This window comes from Canis lupus, chromosome 5, assembly GCF_011100685.1.
Source record: "Canis lupus familiaris isolate Mischka breed German Shepherd chromosome 5, alternate assembly UU_Cfam_GSD_1.0, whole genome shotgun sequence".
NCBI classification, from domain to species: domain Eukaryota; kingdom Metazoa; phylum Chordata; class Mammalia; order Carnivora; family Canidae; genus Canis; species Canis lupus.
In genome coordinates this window covers 42480939-42502784 of record NC_049226.1, presented here as the reverse complement: position 1 = coordinate 42502784, position 21846 = coordinate 42480939, and the positions used below count along the sequence as shown (strand labels likewise).

At 50.7% G+C, this 21846-nt stretch overlaps 1 protein-coding gene across 3 annotated transcripts in view; it reads left to right on the top strand.

Moving 5' to 3' along the window:
• The window catches only part of MPRIP (myosin phosphatase Rho interacting protein), a 154730-nt gene that overhangs the window by 83683 nt on the left and 49201 nt on the right, over positions 1 to 21846 (top strand). For 2 of the 3 annotated variants that reach the window (XM_038537131.1, XM_038537132.1), the window contains exons 4-7: positions 463 to 614; positions 5710 to 5794; positions 11742 to 11961; positions 13103 to 13262. In XM_038537131.1, the coding sequence (XP_038393059.1) occupies positions 463 to 614; positions 5710 to 5794; positions 11742 to 11961; positions 13103 to 13262 (617 nt within the window). Of the gene's footprint in view, positions 1 to 462; positions 615 to 5709; positions 5795 to 11741; positions 11962 to 13102; positions 13617 to 21846 lie in introns of all 3 variants that reach the window. The other variant, XM_038537130.1, reaches the window with a different exon arrangement.

The following is a 21846-nucleotide window of genomic DNA, read 5'->3' as shown; positions in this document are numbered from 1 at the left end:
TGTGGCTTCCCTCCGGCTCCCTCCTTGCCTCTAAAAATAACCTTGCTATTTTGGAACCACCTCCTCTGGAGCTTTTTCTCACTGCTCTCTTGGACCAGTAACCCCTGTGAGACCAGACTCTTGGCTCCCTCTGTCATCCCAGCTGTCCTACGAAGCTGTCCCCTTCCCTTTCTCTCCCTTCCTGTGGTGCCAGCTGGGATCTTGTTCTCCAGCTAGGGAGGAATGTCCAGCTGGATGTCTTCTGAGAAGAATGAGCCTGTCACCTCTCCTCCCTGGGATGGGTAGAAAGGAAGTGGGGCCATGAGGGTGGAGGCGAGGCAGAGTGCCACCCGGTGCCTCTGTTGGTATTGGGGCTCCATGCAGCTGCAAGAGGTTCAGGTACCTACTGAAGCAACAAGGGCTGGGAGGGCCTGGGAATACAGGGACAGTCCATGCTGCTTACTCTGCTCTATCTTCTTGCAGCCCACGACCCTGCCGCAGGGCACCATCAACATGAACCAGTGCACAGATGTGGTGGATGGGGAGGGCCGGACAGGCCAGAAGTTCTCCCTGTGTATTCTGACACCTGAGAAGGAGCACTTCATCCGGGCAGAAACCAAGGAAATCATCAGCGGGTGAGTCTGCCACAGGCATTTTGAGAGGAGGCACTCCCTACGTACCAGCATGTTCTTAGACCAGTTCCCTTTGGCACAAATTGGGCAATATCCCCATCACTTTCTCTCCCAGGTGTGTCCCCCCTCCTAAGTCCTCTCTCTTCACAGTGCCATTGTGTGCCTGATCACCACCCCAGACACTGGCCTCACCCTCCACCTGCCTTTGTATCACCCCATGTGCACGTACTCACCAAGGCTGTCTCCTCATGTCCCACTTACTCAGGGGCCTCCCTCTGTTGGCACTACCCCAGTTCCAGGGCTGCTTCATCTTCCTTTGGCCTCTCATTGGTCTCCCCACCTACCTTCTCACCCCTCCCAGCTGTATATCACCCCACCACGAGGGTTTCAGTCCCCAGAGCATATCTTGCCTCTCTCCTGCCTAAAACCCTATTTCCTGGGAGTCAAGTCCAAGTTCCTTAGCTGGTCCTAGGGAGCCCCTTCCCAGGCCTCCAGCCCCACCCCCACCACCCTTGTGGCCCTCAGCGCTGAGCTGCTCATCTCCATACATCCCCATGCTTCCCACCAGCTCTGTGGCAGTTCCTACCCTGCGTTTAGTCTGGAATGACCCCTCTATCCTTCAGGTTGTTAGAGTCAGCCTGAGTGTCTGCTCTTTCAGGAAGCCTGCTCCCATGAAGCACTTGGCACCATCAGTTCACTCTTAGAAAAGATGCAGATTGTCTTGGTACACATCTAGCTTCCTTTAGCCAGCAGTCAGTCCTTGAGGGTGGAGGCTGTGTCTCATTCCTCATCCTCAGGGCCTACACACAGGGCCTACACACCTTATCCTCCAGTGCTGCTGGATGCTCTGGCTTCTTTGGTTTCTCTGAGTTCCACCATTGCCCTGGTCCTACCCTGTGCAGGGGCTTAGGGGAAGCCCTGGGAGGTGGGCCCAGTTTTTCAGGTAACCGACAGTGCAGGTGAGCAGAGTCCCATGCTTCTGAGCTCATGCACTGTGTGCCTTCCAGGAGTCCCAGCTCCTTGAGCACCTCTTAGCAGCTCTGTGTGACTTGGCCACACAGTACATAGGTAATGAGCAGGCTCAGCAAGCCTGGCCAGGAGCTTGGGCACTGGATCTTGGAGAATCTCATTGGTCCTTTAAGGCTGAGAAAACTTTGAGAGAAAGTGAATCAGCAGGGGTGGGGGTGGGGTGGGGTGGTGGTGGTTAGGGGTACTAGGCTGATGATTGTAGTGCAGAGTAAAGGGAACTATAATGTGAAACCTTTTGGTTTCAACAAGTAAAAAGACTGAGTACTGGCTGAGCTTCAGGATCTCCGGCCAAGGCTGCTGTATGAGGAAGTGAGAAAGAACAATGGTCAGAAGGTCCCCAGTCTTTGCTGAGTTCAAAAGTTCAGATCCACACTGTTACGGGGGGTGGGGCTGAGGGCCAGAGCTGCACTGCAGAGTGACCAGGTGACCCTCTACTGAGGGTGCCAGCTCCCTGAGTCTTTCTCCCTTAGAGGCAAGTTTGCGTCTCTAACTCCCGGGGGCAAACAGAAGGACCACTTTGCCTCAGCCTCTCCCTGGTCTTTATTCTAGAACCATATGGTTTACAAGTATAGAGTGTTCAGGGAACCTAGGTGACTCAGAGAAGCATATGACTCTTGATTTCAGGGATGTGGGTCCAAGCCCCACTTTGGATATAGAGATTACAAAAAACAAAAAGTGTAGAGGGCTTTTACAGAGCCCTCATTCTACTGTTAGGAGATTGAAGCTCTGGAAATTTGAAGACCCTGACCAAGGGGACCCTCAAGGCATGAGTGACAGCACAGAACTTGCACTTCCTGGCTCATACTTACTGCTGCAGCCCTGTCTGGCAGAAACCCCTGGACCGAGGTTCCACTGCCCAGCAGGATTCCTTGGGGGAGAGTTAGCCCTCCCCTTGGGAGCTAGGTCCCATGGAGGATTCTGACTAGCACGTGGGATGGGAAGGGCTGTCCCAAGATCCCCAGGATAGGCTGAGGCATGTGTGAGCTGGGGGACCACCAGGTCAGTGATGTAGTGATATGCCATATGGCATGAGGAGACTGGTGTCTGACAGTGCCTCTGGCATGTGGCCTAAATCCTACTATCAGGCACTTGCCACAGCCCACTCAAGTGCCAGCTTGAGTAGACAAGGTCAGTGATGGACCAGGATACCAAATGTGTTTCTCTGGGTCCCGCATGTAGGCTGGGCCACTTCCTGAGGGCAGGAAGTTTGTACAGTGGCTCAGTGGCATACCCAGAGCCAGGATGAATCACTCATTGCTTCCCCTTGTCCTCATCCTGGTCTGGGCCTAGCTCATCTCTCCCCAGCAGGCAGGGTTCACACCATGGCAGCCTGTCTCTGGGCCCCCACAGTGCCTCCAGTGGCCCCCAACAGCAGCTTCCTTGTCTTTGCCACTTGCTAGTCCACTTGGCCTCCTTTAGAGAGTCAGCTGGGCAGTGTGCCCTGGATACAGACTTCTGCCTGCGTCTTCTCTGCCTTTCTCCTTTGTGCATGGACCCCTCCTTTGGCATCCTCACCACCTGGCATAGCTCCTTTGCTAGGAAATCTCATCTATGAGCATTTAGACCCTAAGATGGAGCTGCACCCAGCTCCCTCATGAGGTGCAGACTTTATCTGGGCTGACTTAGAGCAGGAATAGTTGGGAACAGTCCATCCAGCCTTTTTCCCGGGATCTTCTCTGAACAAAGCAGCGTGAAACATCTCTCCCAGAGCTGGATGGAGAGAGTTGCAGTCCTCTTTCCCAGCTCTCGTGCCAGGGAGGGGCCTTCAGGATGTGTGGAGCACAGCTTAGTGCAGCTCTTTTAGAGGAGGTAGAGTGTAAGCAGGAGTTGGGCTGGGGGGCTTTCCAGCTTGGCTGGGCCCAAGCTTTCTCCTTTACCTGTGCCCCGGACTCTCAGTTCTGCTCCCCGCCATCTCATCCTGCTCTTGCTGTCAGAGTTGGGAACCCACTGTACCATGTTGCAGTCAGAGCTTGCCAAGCTCTGTTCAATCAGCAGCACTACAGCAGCAGATTTCCCTCGAGGCCCTGTCCTGCACTCACTTCCACCGCTGATCCTTTGTCCACCTTCACCCCTCACCTCTCTTCCCTGGGTGTACTTTACGTGGTAACACATCTGAATGACGTTGCACACTTCCTGCTGGGCTTCCGTGAGAACTCTGAGTGCAGGGGACACATTCCATCATCTGTTCCAGGCCAGCCCCAGCCTGCCCCTGCCTGTGCTCAGCCCCCAAGTCTGTAGCCTTCTTCAGGCTGGCCCAGGAGCTTGCCGAGCTATATTCAGTCAGCAGCGCTACAGCAGCAGATTTCCCTCGAGGCCCTGTCCTGCAGGCTTGCCGATTTGCCTACTTGTTCGCCTTGCCAGTAAATAGCAACTGGGCCATTGTGCACCTGCCTGTCACACTGCTGTGCTCCTGGGGCTCTGGAGGACGAAGTGACTTTGTCAGACAGTCTCTCTTCTCCTAAGGAAAGCTCTAAGAGGGGTCTTCTGCAGTCTCTGCTTGCTGCAGTGCCCCAGAGAAATGTTAGCCCCTGGGGCAGGTTGGAAAGCAGGCTTTTTTTTTAACCTCACGAGTGTGTGAGTTCCTCATATTGCATGACTGAAACCCTGAGAGAGTCTGCTCATCTGCTAGCCTTGCAGATACAGTCATGCCTCTTCTCTTGCTTTGGGGCCAGCCCACAGAGGAGTGACCCGTAGGACCTGTGCCTCAGGTCTCTCTCATAGGTGCAGGCAGGTGTTCACTCTCTCAGCAAATAGGGAAGGACCTGCTCTCAGCTGAGCTGGGCTCTCCCTAGATGGTATGATTCCCCATACCCAAGCCTGCTTCTTCCCCAACTGCCAGCCACACAATCGGCATACCCTCCTGAGGCTGTCCAAGAAGGTCACAGACTATGCCCAACCTCCCTCCACCCCAAATTAAAGAAACACCTCTGAGTGCTGAAGACATGAGCCCTTCTTCCTGGCCCAGGCTTGAATGCTGGTGGTTGCCACAGCCTACTATCAGGATGCTGGCAGTGCGGTCTCTGCCTCACATTGCAACTCAGCCGCCACCACTAGGCCTAGGGTGGCAGCAGGCCCAGCACAGACCCTCACATTCTAGGAGGAAGGGGACCGGAGTCTCCTGTTATACCTTCCCCTCTAGAGAGCATACCTTTCACCACCAGGCCCTTCCTGTCTTCTCCTCCTGTCCAGCTTCATCTAACCCTCCCAGATGTTAATAAAGCTCAAGTGAGACAAGCCGTGGACATGTCATGGCCTAATCTACCCCCTGCTTTCAGAGATGAGACTGAAGCCCAGAGGGGCTGGGAGCCACCTAGGGTCATGGTTAGAGGGTAGCAGAGCCAGATCTGTATCAGGCCTCCTGCCCTCAGGCTCAGCTCTTCCCACACCCCTCTGCTACCTTCTCTGCTCCGGGTCCAGAGTGGACCTTCCAACATGTCAGCCTTGGAGTGGGTCCCTGGGCAGCTCTGTGGGCCTTCCCCAGAGCCCTCAGGGTACAGGTGGGGCCCAGAGGCGAGTGAATGGGTCTGGGTGGTCAGCTGCTCAGCCCCTGGGAGTGACCCATCACAGAGAACTTTGGTAGCACAACTCCTGGTTTCCTGTGTCCATAGGCCTAAATGACACCCAGTAGCAGCCCATCTGTGCTAGCCAAATCTACCATGGGAGGATGGTTTTAAAGCCATGTGTAAGCCCCGGAGATAGGGTCATTATGGAAACTCTGATGTGCGCTTCACTCTGAGGCCTGTGCTCAGGCCTGCCCTTCCACCAGGCTCTTCATGCCAGGGACAGCCACAGGGCCCTCTCTACCTGCATAATAGTCACTGTGGGATCAGCATCTAGGCCTGGTCCCAACACAGCCTATGCTTGTCCTAGGTTGCACTGCTACCACTCCCCCAGTGGTGGCAGGCTTAAATCTGGGTCATGTTCTGCCCTGCTCACTGCCCAGATGACTGGCCACTGGTTGGGCACCCCTAAGCAAGAAACGTTGGACTTGATGCCTAGACCACCCAGCAAGGTTCCTAGTTCCTGAGGCCTGGGGTCTGAGCCAGTACTCCCTCTCTTTTCTCCTCAGGTGGCTAGAGATGCTCATGGTCTATCCCAGAACCAATAAGCAGAACCAAAAGAAGAAGCGGAAGGTGGAGCCTCCCACACCACAGGTAGGCAAAGGGGTGTCCCATCAATGGAGCTGGATGAAGTGAGAGCTTCCCAGGAGGTTAGAAGGTTTCAGGACCCAACCTAAAATTAGGGGTGAGGGAAAGGATCCAGATGGGGCTGAGGTGGTTGTGAGTCTTGCATATTCTCTTCTTTCCTCCAGCAGTCTATGGGCTATAATCTGTGTGCTCTTGTCCAAGCAACAGGCAGGATCCTCCTCAGGACAGGGCTACTTTACTCGTATCTCCAGGGCCATCCTGGGATGTTGCCAGGGAGCGAGCCAGTGCTGAGCAGCAGTATTATAGCGTGTATCTCTTTCTTAGCTGTCCTGCCAGCTGCTAGGGAGCAAAGGGTGTGCTTGGAGAGGCTGCTTGCTGCACGTGTATATCCTCGTGAACCACAGTTCAGAAAAGTATTCCGCTCAGCTCTGCTTTACAGACAGGGATGATCCTGCAGATGGCAGGCCGAGAAGGGGGGCCAAGCAGGGAGGGTCCACAAGTGTCCTGGCTGAGTGAGGAGCTCCCCAGGGAGGACCCTGTTTCTGCTCTGGACTTTGACCATAAATGGAAAAAACTGACAAGACCTTGACTTTTGTGTCCCTGCCCTAGCTCCCATTTGATGCAGGGGAGGTAGCTTGAATAGGTCCCACCAGTCTAATCCATCCCCAGAGGCCACTCTTGTCCTCATCTGCAGGGACACAGGGCACCCAGGAGTGCTCTGCACCTCTCTGCTGTGCTTCTCATGTTCCTGGAGCCCTGGTGGAGCGAATTAACCTTTCCGAGCCTCAGTAAACTGCTTCACAGAATAGGCCTTTTGAGATCTAGTTACAGGATTATTGTGGGCTTGGAAAGAAGCACTCAGCTCATCATGGGTGCTCAGTTAATGCTCCTTCTCTCTGCTCCAAACTTAAGGGTTACTGAGTGCTTTACCTGGCCTGATAGAGAGCCTCACAGCAACCCCAGGAGTGAGCAGGATAAGGATCGGGGTCCCTTGGGCATCTTGCATGGCCCAGAGTCTGGCAGGGAGCCAGCCCATGATGGAATGTGACTACCCTCTGGGGTTCAGCAGTTTTTACTGGCTGCTCTCTGCTTCCCTGAGCGGTAGAGGTCGGCCCAGTCAGGACTGGGAGGTGTGTGCTGGCCTGGGTACTGGGCCTGCTCCCCACTGATGGTCATTGTTTGCCCTCTGTCCACCCTCCCCAAGGAGTCTCAGGCCAGCATCTCCTGGAAGGTAGTATTCCTGGCAAGAATTCAGCAAAATGCAATCAGAGACCTTCCTGGAGGCTGAAAGTGGGGCTTCCTGCTTGAGAACAGCAGATACACACACAAATCCCTCAAAGCTGCCTGGTTTGAGAGAAGAATCCCAGGCAGAATAACAGCATTTAGGGTAGCTCTGCGTTTCTATAGCGATCCTTGGAAGCGGTGCTTGAGCCGAGCTCCTGCCTCCAAATAAGGCAACTACATGTGCAGTAGACACATTCAGCCCAGACCTTTTGTCCCTTCTCCCTGCCTGTCCCCTCCCTCCAGATACTGCTGGCTGTGGCTGAGCTTCGCTTTTTCAGTTGGTAGCAGAAGCCTTATGATCACAGGGTGGGAAGATCAGCCACTTCTCTGAGGGTCTCTCAGAGCCTGGGTGCCCCTGCCTGTTCTGCTCATCCCCCTTCTGAGCCTGGCAGAAGCCAGCCTGACAGGACTCTTCCTTCTGATCCTTGCTCCCTAGAACATCACATTTGATTCCACAGGCTTCTGGTGGCAGTGAACATTCATGTGGGGCCCATCTCCCCATGACCCAGTCTCAGGAGATGATGTGGAGTCTTTCCAGAGAGGGAGTTGGAGACCTCTGGGCAGGCCTCCCCTCTGCAGCTGGATGCTTGAAAGTGTTTTGGATGCTCCAAATGGAGCGGGGATGGAAGCCTAAAGCCTTAGGGGCCCCTGTAGAGGCAGGAACCCAGGACACCCCCCCCCCCCCCCCGTATATGGCCTCCTCTTTCTGTGCCCTAATCCCTCTTAGGTTTCCCATAAAACCACTGGGGTTCAGGAGGTATTGCTCTGCTGTGCCCTGTCCTCCTCGAACTCAGGCAGAAGAGCCCATGGGATCCTACATAAAGAAGATGTCTCAAGCAGTTGGGAGTAGGGGCCATGTAGAGTACACTCATTGAGTGGTTTTCTGAGAACAGAAAACTCACTTGGGAGAGAGACCCAAGCCAGGCCCTGAGGAGGCATGAGGATCAGGCTACAGGGGGAGCAGATAGCCTCTCAGCTAGGAGCAGAGGTCCCAGCAGAGCCTGGGGCAGGAAGGAGACAGGCTGGCCCTGGCCAGAGCCTCTGCAACCTGAGACCTGAGAGGTGTGGGTTCCAGGAGGTACTTCTTATTTGGCCCCTGTTCACTCCAAGAGAAAAGACTTCTCCTGATACCGAGATGCCTAGAGAGGAGTGATAATCCACTCTGGGTATGACTAGGATAGGAGAGATAGTGGTCTTACCCCTCTTGCCCCAAATCCCAGATCTGAGACTATGAGGCCAGGGGCCACCTGTCTCCCTTGCCAGCTGTGGGTTGGGAGACTTGGTTCATTAAGTGGAGCTCTGGAATGCTGGTTCCTCCCATATCCCCAATCCCCCAGGCTATTGGCCCCTGCTTCTGGGCCTTTCTTCAGAGACCTGAAAAACAACAGACCTCTCAGTGTTAGCAGAGGTGCGTCAGGAAGAATGTCCCTCCTGGTCCCGTACACTGGTTCTTCTCAGGCCCACACATGTGTTGTGCATGGCTACCTCTTCTGGAGTATCTTGTTTTCTACTTGGGTGTCTACTGCTACACCCGCTCCAGGTCACATCCCTCCTTGTTGAGTCCCAGCTCAGTTTCTGTGCCGGGGAAGTGGAAAGAAAGGCTTCCTAGGAGACCCCCTCTAGAGAATGTGCCTGCTTAGCTAGTATGCAAGGGCTACAGAAGGCGGCTGGCCTGAGCCTCCCTTCCTGCCCTGTGTCTTCATTCCTCCCTGCTTTGAAAACCCTTTCTGAGCAGCCAGATAAACCACACAGACCTCATTACAGCATCGAAGCATTGAGGACCCTGAGCAGTGCAGGTATCTCGACCATGCAGGGACTAGCACATAGGAAACCTGGCACTTCTACCTCCTTCCTCTTCCATAGGCACCTATGGAAGGCCACATAGCATTTAGGGTAGCTCTGCGTTTCTATAGCGATCCTTGGAAGCAGTGCTTGAGCTGAGCTCCTGCCTCCAAATAAGGCAACTACATGTGCAGTAGACACATAGAAGCCCAGACCTTTTGTCCCTTCTCCCTGCCTGTCCCCTCCCTCCAGATACTGCTGGCCGTGGCTGAGCTTCCACAGGCCTATGTTTTGAACCCCAGTGCCCTCTCTACACAGCAGTGACATTGTAAGGAGCAGAGGCAGTGCCACATAGCCCTGACCTGGCCTATGCCAAGTCTCAAGACACTTTGGAAAAGAGAAACAACTTTACCCAGAGATCAGGCTTCCCTGTATCACCCACCCACCAACCCACCCCCCCTCCTGGAGCCAACGTGGCTGTGTTCCTGCTGCCAGACTGTCCCTCTGTCTCCGCTCACTAGGGTAAGGGTTGGCATAGAGGTGGTAGAAGGCAGAGCCTCCAAAGGAGAGAAAGAGAACTGCCAATGGACCTTGGCTGCTGTTTTCAGGGCCCTCATCCTCTGGGAGGAGTTCTCCAGAAGTGGGGAGCACGGGGAGGGATCTGCAGATGCAGATAGCCCTGCACAGGTTGGACAGCCTGGGGCCAGAAGGTAGGTCTGTAGCCATGTGGTGCCAAGAAATGCATTTGTTTCCCAAGCTCCCTGTCATGGCCCCTTGGATCTCAGGCCTAGAATTTCCTCTACTTCTTGGGATCCCTGCCAGCCATTGCCCTCACTGTTGGAGTCACCCAAGCACCAGAGAGGGCTATGCATATGCTGTAGGCAGATCACATAGAGCTTGGGCCTGAGACCTCTGAAGTCAAGGACACTTTCCTCAAAAGTAAAGCTGCCTGCCTCTTCTGCTTTGGCCCTTTCTGGCAACTTCTACCTATCCTTGTGCAGCCCATCTTCCACCGAGGGGACAGATTCACTGAGGCCCCACCCAGAGCATGTCACTCCACCCAGTTCTGTGGGAGGAATCCCAGTTTGGCCCTGAGCCCCCCAAAGCATGCCTAGCTAGCTTCTTGCTTCTGGCCTTTGAACTGAAGACCCAGTTGTCAGGGCCCATGGCAGGGGGAGCTAGAGTGACTTGCTTGGGGGAAACGTCGCTGGGACGTGGAGTGAGAGCAGTATACTGGCTAGGGGGACAGGTAGCCCTGGGGCCGTTTCTCCTTAGATCATTAGAGCCTGGTTCTGTTGGAGCCCTCAGGAAACTGTCAGAAACCATTGCCATTTTATTCCAAGAAGTCCACTTCTTGCAAGGTGGACAAAGCTGTAGGAAATCTCCAGCCTGGGAGCCAGGTCTGTTGGCAGCTCTGACCAAATAGGCAGTCAGGTGTGTCCTGGGTTTGTGAGAAGAGCCTTCCTGTCTTTAATACTGTGCTTACAAAGCTAAGCAAAGCTTTGGACTTGGTTAAAATGCCTGTCTTCTCCCATTGGGATACCTGGCACTTTGGCTTCTCTGTAGATCCTTTAGGATGCCAGTCCAAAGCAGCTCACTCCACCCCCTGCCACTCCTGAGGGTGCTGGTAGTGGAAAAGGCTCGAAGGCTCACTCTGGCCCTCACTGTTCATGCAAGCGTGAGTGCAACATCCTCTCAGCCTGGGCAGCCTCCCCTGTGAGGTGTTGTTGGGGAGGACAGGATGGTGCGGTGATGAACCAGAGCTCACCACATAGTTCCATGTCAGTGGCTGTCAGAGAACCTGCTGGTTAGTACTGGGTCTGTGTGCGTGCATGTGGGGATGCATAACCTGTTTCATATATGATCCTTGCCAAGGACTCCAATTCAGAATTGGGTTAAGGTTTCTAAAAATGAGGTTTGGCCACTAGGATGGGAGTGGAAGGTAGGCATTTGTGTTTGGGAAGACAGCTGAGACGTGTCTCACTTTTGAGAAAGTCTGAAGCCATCTTGTTGACAGTGCCCTCTGTAGCTGGCACCCAGGATCCTGGGCCAAGCACGGGGTTTGGGCCCAGGGTGTGAGCTAGTGCTGTGGGGCAGCTGGGGATCCCACCCTGCCCTATCTGGGCTCCAGGTTTGAGGTGTTAAGATTCTCTGCATGCTCTGGAAATGGACTCCTGCATGAATGCTTCTCCCGTAGGGCAGCACTGGCTCTGATCTGGGCTCCCAGCTAGTTTGTGTGGGAGGGCATAAGTGTAGATTGGATATTTGGGTTGTGTCCGATGACTCTTTTCCTTCACATTGTGTCCCAGGTGTCTGATTTTAGCTTTCGAGGACCAACACGGGAAGGCTGGGGAGGCCAAGGGTGGGTCTTGGCACAGTGCTATGTGAGCACATGCTTTGCATTTACCCAGTGGGCCATCTCAACGGTGTATTCTTTCCTGACTTGTTTCCTAATTACCTACAAGTCTAGGAATGACAAACTGAGCCAGCACTTGTCCTCTCACCTTTAATGCCTGCTCCCCTGCTCTGGTCCTGTGGTTTTGTGGGAAGGGAGAACTTGCATGTGTTTGCTCTCCGAGCTCCAGGCAGAAAGCCTTCAGGTTTTGCTCCATGTATTTGCCTAACCTGGCCTGAGGCCGGTGGGACCAGGCACTGTGGGCATGCTGCCTGGGACTCTAGAAGAGAAAAGGCCACAGGGCCATCCAGATGGAGCTTTCATCTTGACCAGGATGTCTCTGCTCTGAGCCTCCCCTTCTGAAGATTCTGGGCCACTGACACAGAGTTGCTCTTGGTGTCTCCCGTAGCCAGGCACCTAGGCAGCCAGGACCTGTGTACCAGCCCAGGCTGTGTGCTCCTGTGGCAGCCCAGACACCACTCTCTCCCCCAGGAACCAGGGCCGGCCAAGATGGCTGTCACCAGCAGCAGCAGCAGCAGCAGCATTCCCAGTGCTGAGAAAGTCCCCACCACCAAGTCTACACTTTGGCAGGAAGAAATGAGGGCCAAGGACCAGCCCGATGGGGGCAGCCTAAGTCCAGCTCAGAGTCCCAGCCAGAGCCAGCCTCCTGCTGCCAGCACCCTGAGGGAGCCTGGGCTGGAGAGCAAGGATGGTAAGTGGGAGCTGGGCTGGCTCTCGTGCCTGCCTGTCTTGGTGCTCAGTCTCACAGTGCTGGAACAGGCCTCCATCCCAACACAGCTGACCCCTGATAACCCAGTCCTGAGCCTCAGGCTCCTTCACCTTCTGCATCCCTCAGCCTTTGACAGGGCCTGGCTTGGGTGGGCCTGGGATTCTTGGCTTTGCCCCTCTAGCTCTAACGTCCCATCTATAAAGGAGGAAACAGCACCTATTCTGTCAGCCCCAGATGGGTGTTGTGAGAATCAGAATGCTCTAGGATGAGGTCTGTGTACCAGCAGGTCTCTGGTTCCTACCACCGTGGCTGTACTGTGTTTATGGGCTAGTTAACCCTGGAAGCTCAACGTGTCCTGAGAGCAGCAGTGGTTAGGGCATCTTAGGCCTTCCCCTTGCTGTCCACTCCTGTCCAGCTCCTGGGCGAGGTGGAGAAGAGAGTGCTCAGGGGGCTTTGCTGTGCTCTCTCCACTTACCACTTTGGAATTGCCTGAGCAGAAACAGGGCAGCAGTCTCTGCCTCCCTGGTCTGGGCCCTGGAGGGCTCTGCATGACATAGGCTGGCTTCTCCCATTTGCATTTTGTCTAGCTCATTGAAAACGAGAGGACAGTTGGGAATGACCCAGTTCATTCAGGCCAAAATGCATTTTGCACCAGCTAGGGGTGAAGCTACATCAAACCTTGGTGGGTAGTCCGCATCCACTCCTCTCATTCCCACAGAAGTCCCCTGACTCTTCCCTCCCCAAATGCCCTAACAGGCTGAACTGCCAGTTAGCCCTTGAATCCCTCCTTGGTATTTGCTTACAAGGGGTTGTCTGTGGGACATCTCTCCTGGGCAGGGGAACATGCTCTTCCAAACAAGCCCCCAGACTAGAAGCTCAGGGACCCCCAACAGTGTAGCAGACACAGCCAGGTTAGAGAGAGATGGATGAGGCACATGGGTGGGAAGGACATTTCACTGCTGTCCTGTGAAGCTGTCCTGGGGCAAGCCCATGTGTGCCTTTAGAGTTGGGAGGTAGAGAGTTGGCCCCCGTTTGGATCCACGTGGGCTCTTTCAGAAGTCCCCAGAAACTAGAGATGGCAAGAGGCTGAGTATGTCTCCTGCCTCCCCCTTCTCTCTTCCAGAGGAGAGCACCATGAGCAGCGACCGCATGGACTGTGGCCGCAAAGTCCGGGTTGAGAGTGGCTACTTCTCCCTAGAGAAGACCAAGCAGGACTTGAAGGCCGAGGAGCAACAGCTGCCCCCGCCGCTCTCCCCTCCCAGCCCCAGCACCCCCAACAACAGGTATAGTGGCCCTGGACCGCCCTCCCAGGAGCTTGGTCATCCCCTTGCTTCCCCAGGTTCTCAACCCCCCGGCCGAATGGTGTGCAGCAGCTCCCTTGGCTCTCTGGATTCGGCCAGCCAGCCCCCCACCCGCATGGACTCCGGCAGCGCTGGGGGGCGGGGAGCAGAGAGACCGGGGCGCACCTTTGCCTTTAAAGCCAGCAGGCAGTATGCCGCCCTGGCCGACGTCCCTAAGGCCGTCAGGATCAGCCACCGAGAAGCCTTCCAGGTGGAGAAAAGGCGGCTGGAGCGTAGGACTCGGGCCCGGAGCCCTGGCAGGGAAGAGGTGGCCCGTCTGTTTGGCAACGAGAGGAGGTAAGGAGGGGATTAGAGGGCCACATGTGCACAGACACACTCCCCTGCCTTTCCACAGTCTCGTGTACACTCGTATTCTCTAGTAGACGCGCACACGTGCTCATACTCCTTTGTGTTTTTTTTAATATGGTTTTTATACTCATTTTCTCATACACACTTTAACATACACATTTTCTCTTCTCACCTCACAGGTGTGCACACATACACACATGCGTGCACACACATGTTCCCTAAGCCTTCCTTGGGGGAGCACACTTGTTCTCCCTTTCTGTTCAGAGTGTGTGGGGAAGCTTTGCCTTTTGACCCTGGACTCTGGTCATGGAACTCTGAGTCCCCGGTAGCCAGAAATGCAGGATCTCTGGGCCAGAGACCAAGGCCAGGGGCCAGCTGCTTCCTTTGAGTGCCTCCCGGCGATGATACCTCAAGGGCCCTGGGCATGTTTTCAGCCACCTGGCCTCGTGGAGCTGGAGCTTTTCCTTCCTGGCCCCCTTCTGTTCTCTGAGATGGCCTTGGAGGCAGGAAGAGCCTGGCGATGCAGGTGGAAGTTCCCCTTGTCCTTCTAGTCTGAGGCACGGGTGAAGGGGATGTAAGGCGGTGGGGTGGGCAGCACACATTCCTCCCTTGAGTGCTCCCACAGGGAAGCCAAGGCAACCTATGAAGTGACAGGGCATCCCAGAGTATCTCTGTACCCAGGCTTGGCTGAAATGTGAAATGGGAGGCGGGGGCCGCAGGCACAGCTTCCTAGAAAGACGGTGTTTATAGATGGGACGTAGGAAGGGACTGGGACAGAGGCATGGAACTTCATTGTGGCCTGAAGAGAAGAGGGCTCTGTCCTTTCTTTCTCCTGCGCCCCTGGCCCTGTGCTTCCTGGAGAGCTGGGGAGATAGCTGGGCTCTATCCCTGAGGCCCTGGCCTAGACCAGAGTGCTGGAGTGCCCCCTTCTGATAGGAGCTTCTATCCCGGAGTCTGTACATGGAGCCTTTGCCGTCACCCAGGTCCACGGCTGAATTGCCAGAGGTCCATGAACCCCTCTAAATGATTAGAGGCCATATGTACATTTTTCTGGGAAAAGAAAATCCAAAATTTTCATTAAGTTCCCAAAGAAGTTCACTTGCTGGAAAAAAGGTTCAGACCTAAATTCCTAAAGTTCTCAGACTGTCCTCTCCACCCTGCGGAAGCCTAAGTAAAGCTCTGACCTGTGGCATGCTGTGAGGACAGCAAGGTGGTGACAGGCTAACCTCCTCAAGGAGCTAGCTGCCAGGAGGGTGCTTTTCTCTCCTGTTCCTTTCCTTAATACACACCTGCTGTCCCAAAGCGCCAGGTGGAAAGGACCTGTACACTTGTGGGTCCACCTCCAGAATAAGGAGGAGATGCCCAGAGTTGTTGGTCTTAAAAAGAGAAGAAAACAGATGTTCCTAATTCCTAGGCAGAGGGAGGGGAAAGCTGACCTGTTGCCTGAGGGGTAACTTAGCTGTCTCCTTGTTTGTTAGTAACCCTGAGAGGTCCTGTGTTACCATCCCAGCATGCAGATGCAGAATTGGGACCTCAGAAGCAGGGAGACTCCTAGTGGGAACAGCCTGGTACAGCAGAACCAGGATGCACTTCCCCACTGGGCCTTTAACTGGGAAGACCCTATTCCTTTGATGTGACCCAGGATGGGGCCAAGGCTATCCTTTAAGCAATTAAGTAATTATCTGAGTGACTGTGGGCCAGAGCAGGGGAGGTTTCACACTGGCCAGCGAACAGGCTGTGGGCCCTGGAGGTTCCTGAGTGGGCAACCATGCCCTGATTTAGCGGCAAACCAAAGAATTAACATTCGACACACCTGCTTGGCTTTGAACTTGTTCTTGTCTAGTAGCCTGGGGTAGATGGCATCTCTGGGGCTTTACTATCTGCATGCTCCTTGCCACCATGGAGATGGGTTTTCACCTGGTACTGGCACCCACCAACTCTGCATCCTAACACTGTAATGTCACTTTCTTACCCTAATGACTGCTGGCTAGCTGCTTTGCAAGACCTGTACTCTGGTCCCAAGTAGCCCACCCTGTAGTTGATTGGATTTCTGCATCCTGGTTGACTAGACCATACTGCAGGATTTCTGCCACAACTCTCCAGAGTGGCAGCTGAGCCCAGCCTGCCCAGGAGCTGGGCTGGGGGGACAGAGGGGGTTGGTTTCCTGACAAGCAACAGCCCTGAAGTAAGCCTTTATGGGCTGACCAGCTCTGCTCTCCACATTTGCTCTAGAACTTTTCAGATGTTTCTTGGATGATGAGTCACTCCTGAACCAACCTGGGGAAGCCATGGTCTTTGCTGAATTCTTGGTGACTGACACCAGGACCAGCTGTGTACAGTTCTGCACATATTCCCCCCCACCCACCACCCCCCCCCCCCCCCCCCGCGGCTGGGAACCTCAAGAGGTCAGGCGGAGCACAGGTGCAGGTGCTTCCTTTCTGTGCCATCACCCAGCCCAGGGAGACATTTGCTGCCATACCGGCAGTATATCACGGGAGCCAGGATATAAACTGCTCGCTCACTCTGCAAAAGAAGCCCTGGCTGACCTCACCAGAAACCCTCTCTTTGTAGACAGGCTGCATTAAGTGCCACTTGCCTTTCCTCATCTGACTTTTCTCTTTGCAGCCCTGGTAGGCCTGCAGCATGCGAGTCAGATGTGACTCGGTGGGGTGCTTTCTAGATCCAAGGATTAGTTGGAGGGGCTCTCATTCTGCAAGTTATGGTACCTCTGTCTGTGCCTGGAACCTTACCCAAACCCCTCTAGGATGGCGTCATTCATATGACCAGGCTGAGCCCTTCCAAGAGCTTCCTGTGGTTCCCAGGAACTCCTACTGCTGCCTGAGCTTCCTGCGCTCACAACACATACCCTCTGCCGCTGCCTCCCTCGGCCTCTGCTGCCTGCACTGCTGGTTCTGGCAGGTTGGCCTGGGAACAAGTTCTGTTGCTGGAGAAGATTATGCAGAAGCTTAGGGCACCAGAGCTCCTGCTTTGTGCATAAGCACAGAATTCTACACCTTGGTCTTCAGACTTCTTTGATGAAGAAACCTAAGAGACCCATTTTGACTGGTAACCCTTCCTGAGTAAAAACTGGTCTCTTGGCAGGGACTCAGGATTTGAACCCATTTCCTCTTTTTCCTTAGAGAGATATTAGTCTTCAGTTAGATTTTAATCTTTTGGGCTCAGAGGTACTTCACTTGCTTCCCCTTAACTCTCAGCCACTAGTCCAGAATGCACGTAAAACCCTTCCTGTTAGGTGATTGTGGGGCATTTGCCTGGGCGTCCCTGGGAGGACAGGTCTCTGGTTCGGTGACATGTTAATGTTGAAAAAACAAAATTCAACTGAGTGAATTTTAAAGATCTTATCATATGACTTATGATCTACAATTCATGAATTGGGCAGCATCCAGTCTATCAAACAGAAAGTGTTATACAAAATAGAGGACTTTTAGAGGCAGGGGAGGGCAGAACAAGGAAGTTAGTAATAGCAAAGAATGCATTGTTTTGGGCAAGGTCACCTTCCTTTGAGGGACAGCAGAGGTCTATCGGGTAGATTACCCCACTGGTATGGACTAGGTAATTCCAAATTGAGTAGCTTAAGATTCCACTCCTGGGAGAGGTTGAAAATGTAAGTTAGTTATTAACCACCATTTGGTGACTTGGATTTAGCACAGTTGACTCTATTCTGGGCCTTTTGCCCTTTTTTTGATTTTTAAATTTTTTTGAAGCAATCAATGCTCCCCCCTTTTTCGTTTATTACCTATTTATTTAAGTAATATCTACCCCCAAAGTGGGGCTCAAAACTCACGACCCCAACGTCAAGAATGAGTCACACACTCCTCTGACTGAGCCAGCCAGGCACCCCATCTCCCCGCCCCCCTTTTCGTTAGACTCTCAGCTTAACTGAGTGGTGTGATCAAAATTTAAGACCTTAGCACCACTCCCAGCTACTGCTCAAATTCTTGCAGGTTTTGCTGTTCCTGTGGTATTCAAAGGCCTTTTTTTTTTTTTTTTTTTTTGCCGAATCTCTGTGGTACTCACAGGTCACAACTTCAGCTTCACATTGTTTTAAGTCAGTTATTCTCTTCATTCCTTTTATGATGTTCCAGACCCAAGGAGGCCATTTGCTTTGTGGTTAGTGGCTGCAAACATGCATTTAAAGGTTTTGAGAGAATATAGTGCATGAGGGAGACCCCTATGGTTATTTTAAGCAGGATCATTCCCAATGTCTGCAGTGCATTTTGGATCCATGGTCCCCAAGACCCAAACCAATCAAAATCAAATAACTCAAAGACCTCCATTGAAAGAGTCACTTTTTTAATTGAAGTGGTTTTTTCAGGTATTTTTATGTCACTGATTTTCAACTTTCCAGGAAGTATTAATCTAGGTGCGGTAAGTAGCATTGACTACAGCACATACATTTCCTTGTTTTGCTGCAAGATAATCAGGGGATATCCTATTATCAAGAACAATGTTGACCTTGCCAAGATGGAGGCTGCTGGTGAGGTCTTTTTATAATTGGGAGCAGATCAGATTTAGATAGTCACAGGAACGTGGGAATACAAATGTACTACGATTTCCTTAGGTATTTGTGTCCAATTGGGCTGGTATAGTTATAATCACAGAAGGGTGAAAACTAGTTATTAGGTGTTCTAAGTGTAAAAGTCAGCCTGTATGACTCCTCAGTTCAGGGCATTAATTGGGAATAGAAGAGAAATTGGTCATGGGGAGGGGATATCTCTAGTATCATGGACAGATAAAGAACTCTTTTTAAAAGTCCAGCAATCTAAAAGATTGTCCCACCCCCTACCTTCCCTTACTAATGGCCTGAGAGAGATGGATGGTGGCTTTCTTTCTAGGCCAGTGCCAGAGTAAAGGAAAGAGAAAAGGAAAACATTTCATTTCATGTTTAAAGAATGACATCTTGGGTATAGCAGTCCACTTTCAAGTCCATTCCTTCCTAGTCGAATTGATTTTGAGGTCTCCAGCTGCTGTATAGTTCCTAGAGTTTGAAGGGGCTCTTTTTAATTGGGAGCTGTCGATGCAAGATTCAATTCCCTGAAGTTTGGTTACTGCCTGGGGAATGAGGAGGACCTGATATAGCCCTTGAGGGCAGTCTTTGTTCTTTAGCGATTCCAAATTAGAAGAATGGGAGAGAGTTGAAATGTTAGTTTGGAGAGTCATAGCCAAATTTTTTGCAAAAACTAGAATTCAGGAGCCAGTCCAGGTTATGTACAGGTATAGAGGAAAACCTCAAAGACCATTACAGCCTAGAATCTCGTATCTACAAAGATACAAACACAGTTATTCTCTTTATAGTTATTCCCATTTTTTAAAAAGATAGTCACAGTAAAATTACTGTGTATTAAACTTAGCCTAGTTTCTTTCTTTCTTTCTTTGTTTTCTTTTTTTTTTTTTTTCCTTTCTTTGTTTTCTAACTTAGTCTAGTTTTATAAGTGCAGCAAGAATCATTTGACCATATAAGTTCTTTTGAAAACTACTTTGCTGGAACCTTATATAAGGAATCTCAGATTGAACTCTTCTCTGAGGCCAGGAAGCCAAGCCAAGACTTGCCATTAAATTTTAGCTGTAGTACCTATAGTTTGAGTGAATTTCTCTCTTAAAAGTTTCCCCAAAATATTCTGAGGTACATAGGCCTGCCAGGAATCCTGTGAGCAAGGTACCAGCCCAATTTTTCCAAGCAGTTCCTTAAAGATATTTGGTCATATCTGAGTCTATGCATATCTCTAAAATAGGACGTTCAGGTCAAAGCCTTGGTAATATAGCTAGTGTTTCCAGTTGTGTCCTGTTACAAGGAGAACAGATTTTTATTGAACTTAATACAAATAACTAAGCATATTGCCATGAAAATAATACCCAAGAGCTTATGAATTCTAGAGGGATCAGTTAGGGAGAAAAAGTAAGTAAATGTTTCATCTTTGTTTACAAACGTATGCCCTACCAAATAGCTGTAGGTCATAATCACTTAAGTGAAAATGTTTCCCTAAATCTAGAAAAGCAAAAACACTAAGGAACTAGCAGTATTTCTAACAAAAGGTCATGTAAAATTATAATCATCCTCAGTTCATTCAGTCCCATGTAATTAATACTTGTTCTCCTTGAATCCAGTTTTTCCATTAGTTCTGGAAGTTCTTCCCACTTAGTTTTATGGTTTAAAGTTATTAGAAATCTTTGCTTGTTGGTGCACATGGATGGCTCAGTTGGTTAAGCGTCCAACTCAATTTTAGCTCAGGTCGTGATCGCAGGGTTGTGAGATCAAGCCCCATCTTGGGTTCCATGCTGGGCATAGAGTCTGCTTAAGATGCCCTCCCTCCTTCCCTCCCTCTCCCCCCCTCCCGCCCTCTGTGTGTGTGTGTGTGTGTGTGTGTGTGTCTTTGCCCCTACTCCTTTATTTCTCTTCCTCTCTTTAAAAAAAAAAAATGGAAAGTGCGAAACCTTTACTTGTCAAAGTCTTTTCCCTGAACACTTCTGCAAAAGCATCAGAGTAAAACAATAACTCTGTAAGTGACAAGACTTAAAAATGCCCATAGTTAAAGATCAGATGAGAGGTTACTATAATGAAAATAACAGGGAAATATAGTGATTTGTGATATTTTAGTATTTTAAGATAACTGAAATTATGACTGATAACATTATATCAGGGCATATCAGAACCTAAGAAACTTTAGCATCACTTATATGATAATGCTGCCCGTGTAATGTAACATAACAAGCCTAATTAGTGAATATCTCTCTCTTACGAGGAGAGAGAACAGATCTTTTACAGTTTCCTGGAATCCTCTGAAAAAATCCCAAAGTTACTTCTAGGTCAAGAAGACTTCATTTAGGATTACATTTTGAGGAAGTTTGTCAAAATATCAAAAGGCTTTAAGATACTTGGTTACACAGGATCTGAGATTACTGTGAAACAATACTCAGTTATCATTTAGCCAGCGTGACAGTTACAGACTTTATAGGCAAATACAGAAAGTATTTTACCTAATTGTAAAAACAATTAGGCTCTTTTAAAAACACCTAGGCTCTTTTAATAGAGGAGATTCATTTTCTTCAGTAATCAAAGACTTGATAAAGACAACATGAAACACAGGAAATGATTTTGATAAGACAGAATCCTTTTTTCTCAGCAGATTATATATAAAGTAAAGAAAAACCTGTCATAGTCTCTTAATAATAGCAGACTGAGAAAATATTGTCCTTTTAACAGAAAAAAACAAATAATAATAATACCATACCACCTTAACTTTTGATGTTAAAATTCATCTTTTTTGGGGATCCCTGGGTGGCTCAGCGATTTAGCACCTGCCTTCGGCCCAGGGCGTGATCCTGGAGACCCGGGATCGAGTCCCACATCGAGCTCCCTGCATGGAGCCTGCTTCTCCCTCTGCCTGTGTCTCTGCCTCTCTCTCTCTGTCTGTGTCTCTCATGAATAAATAAAAATCTTTAAAAAAAAATTCATCTTTTTTTTTTTTTTAACTCAAGTTCATTTTAATATTAACCATTTGACCAGGCACAAACTTTTCCCAAGATTCCCTTTTCACGAACCTTCTCCAGTTTTTTTTACATTCTGATTTTGTCCTGTTTTTTTCTTTTTTTCATTCACAATAACCAGTCTCACTTTAGGGCAAAATCACTTTCTTCTCCCTCAACAAAAATGGATCTTCATTCCTCATATTTTCTTTTACCAAGAACACACATCCTACATATATTAGAATTTCTAACCCTTAAAAACCTTAGTGTCTTGTGAAAATAAAGCGGTAAACAATTGTGAGCTGTCTTGTGTTAGCATTCATGGCTTGGTGAATTAATGACTACATTTTGTATCTTCTGGAAACATGCTTTCTCATCATAGATTTTTCAGTGTAGCACAAAACGTTTACTAATAGACCCAAATATCTTTATTTTCTTTATATAATAAAGTAGGTAAACGTATGTTCAGTAATTAATATTTAAGTATTTTATTTGGAGATGATCTAGGTATTTAATTTAGTAAAACTTTTTTTTTTTTTAAGATTTTATTTATTTGAGAGAGAAGAGAAAGCAAAAGAGAGAGCACGAGCAGGGAGAGGGACAGAGGCAGAGAGAGAGAAGCAGAGTCTGCTGAGCAGAGAGCCCAATGCGGGGCTCGATCCCGGGACCCCAGGATCATGACCTGAGGTGGAGGTAGACACTTAACTGACTGAGCCACCCAGGAACCCTTTAA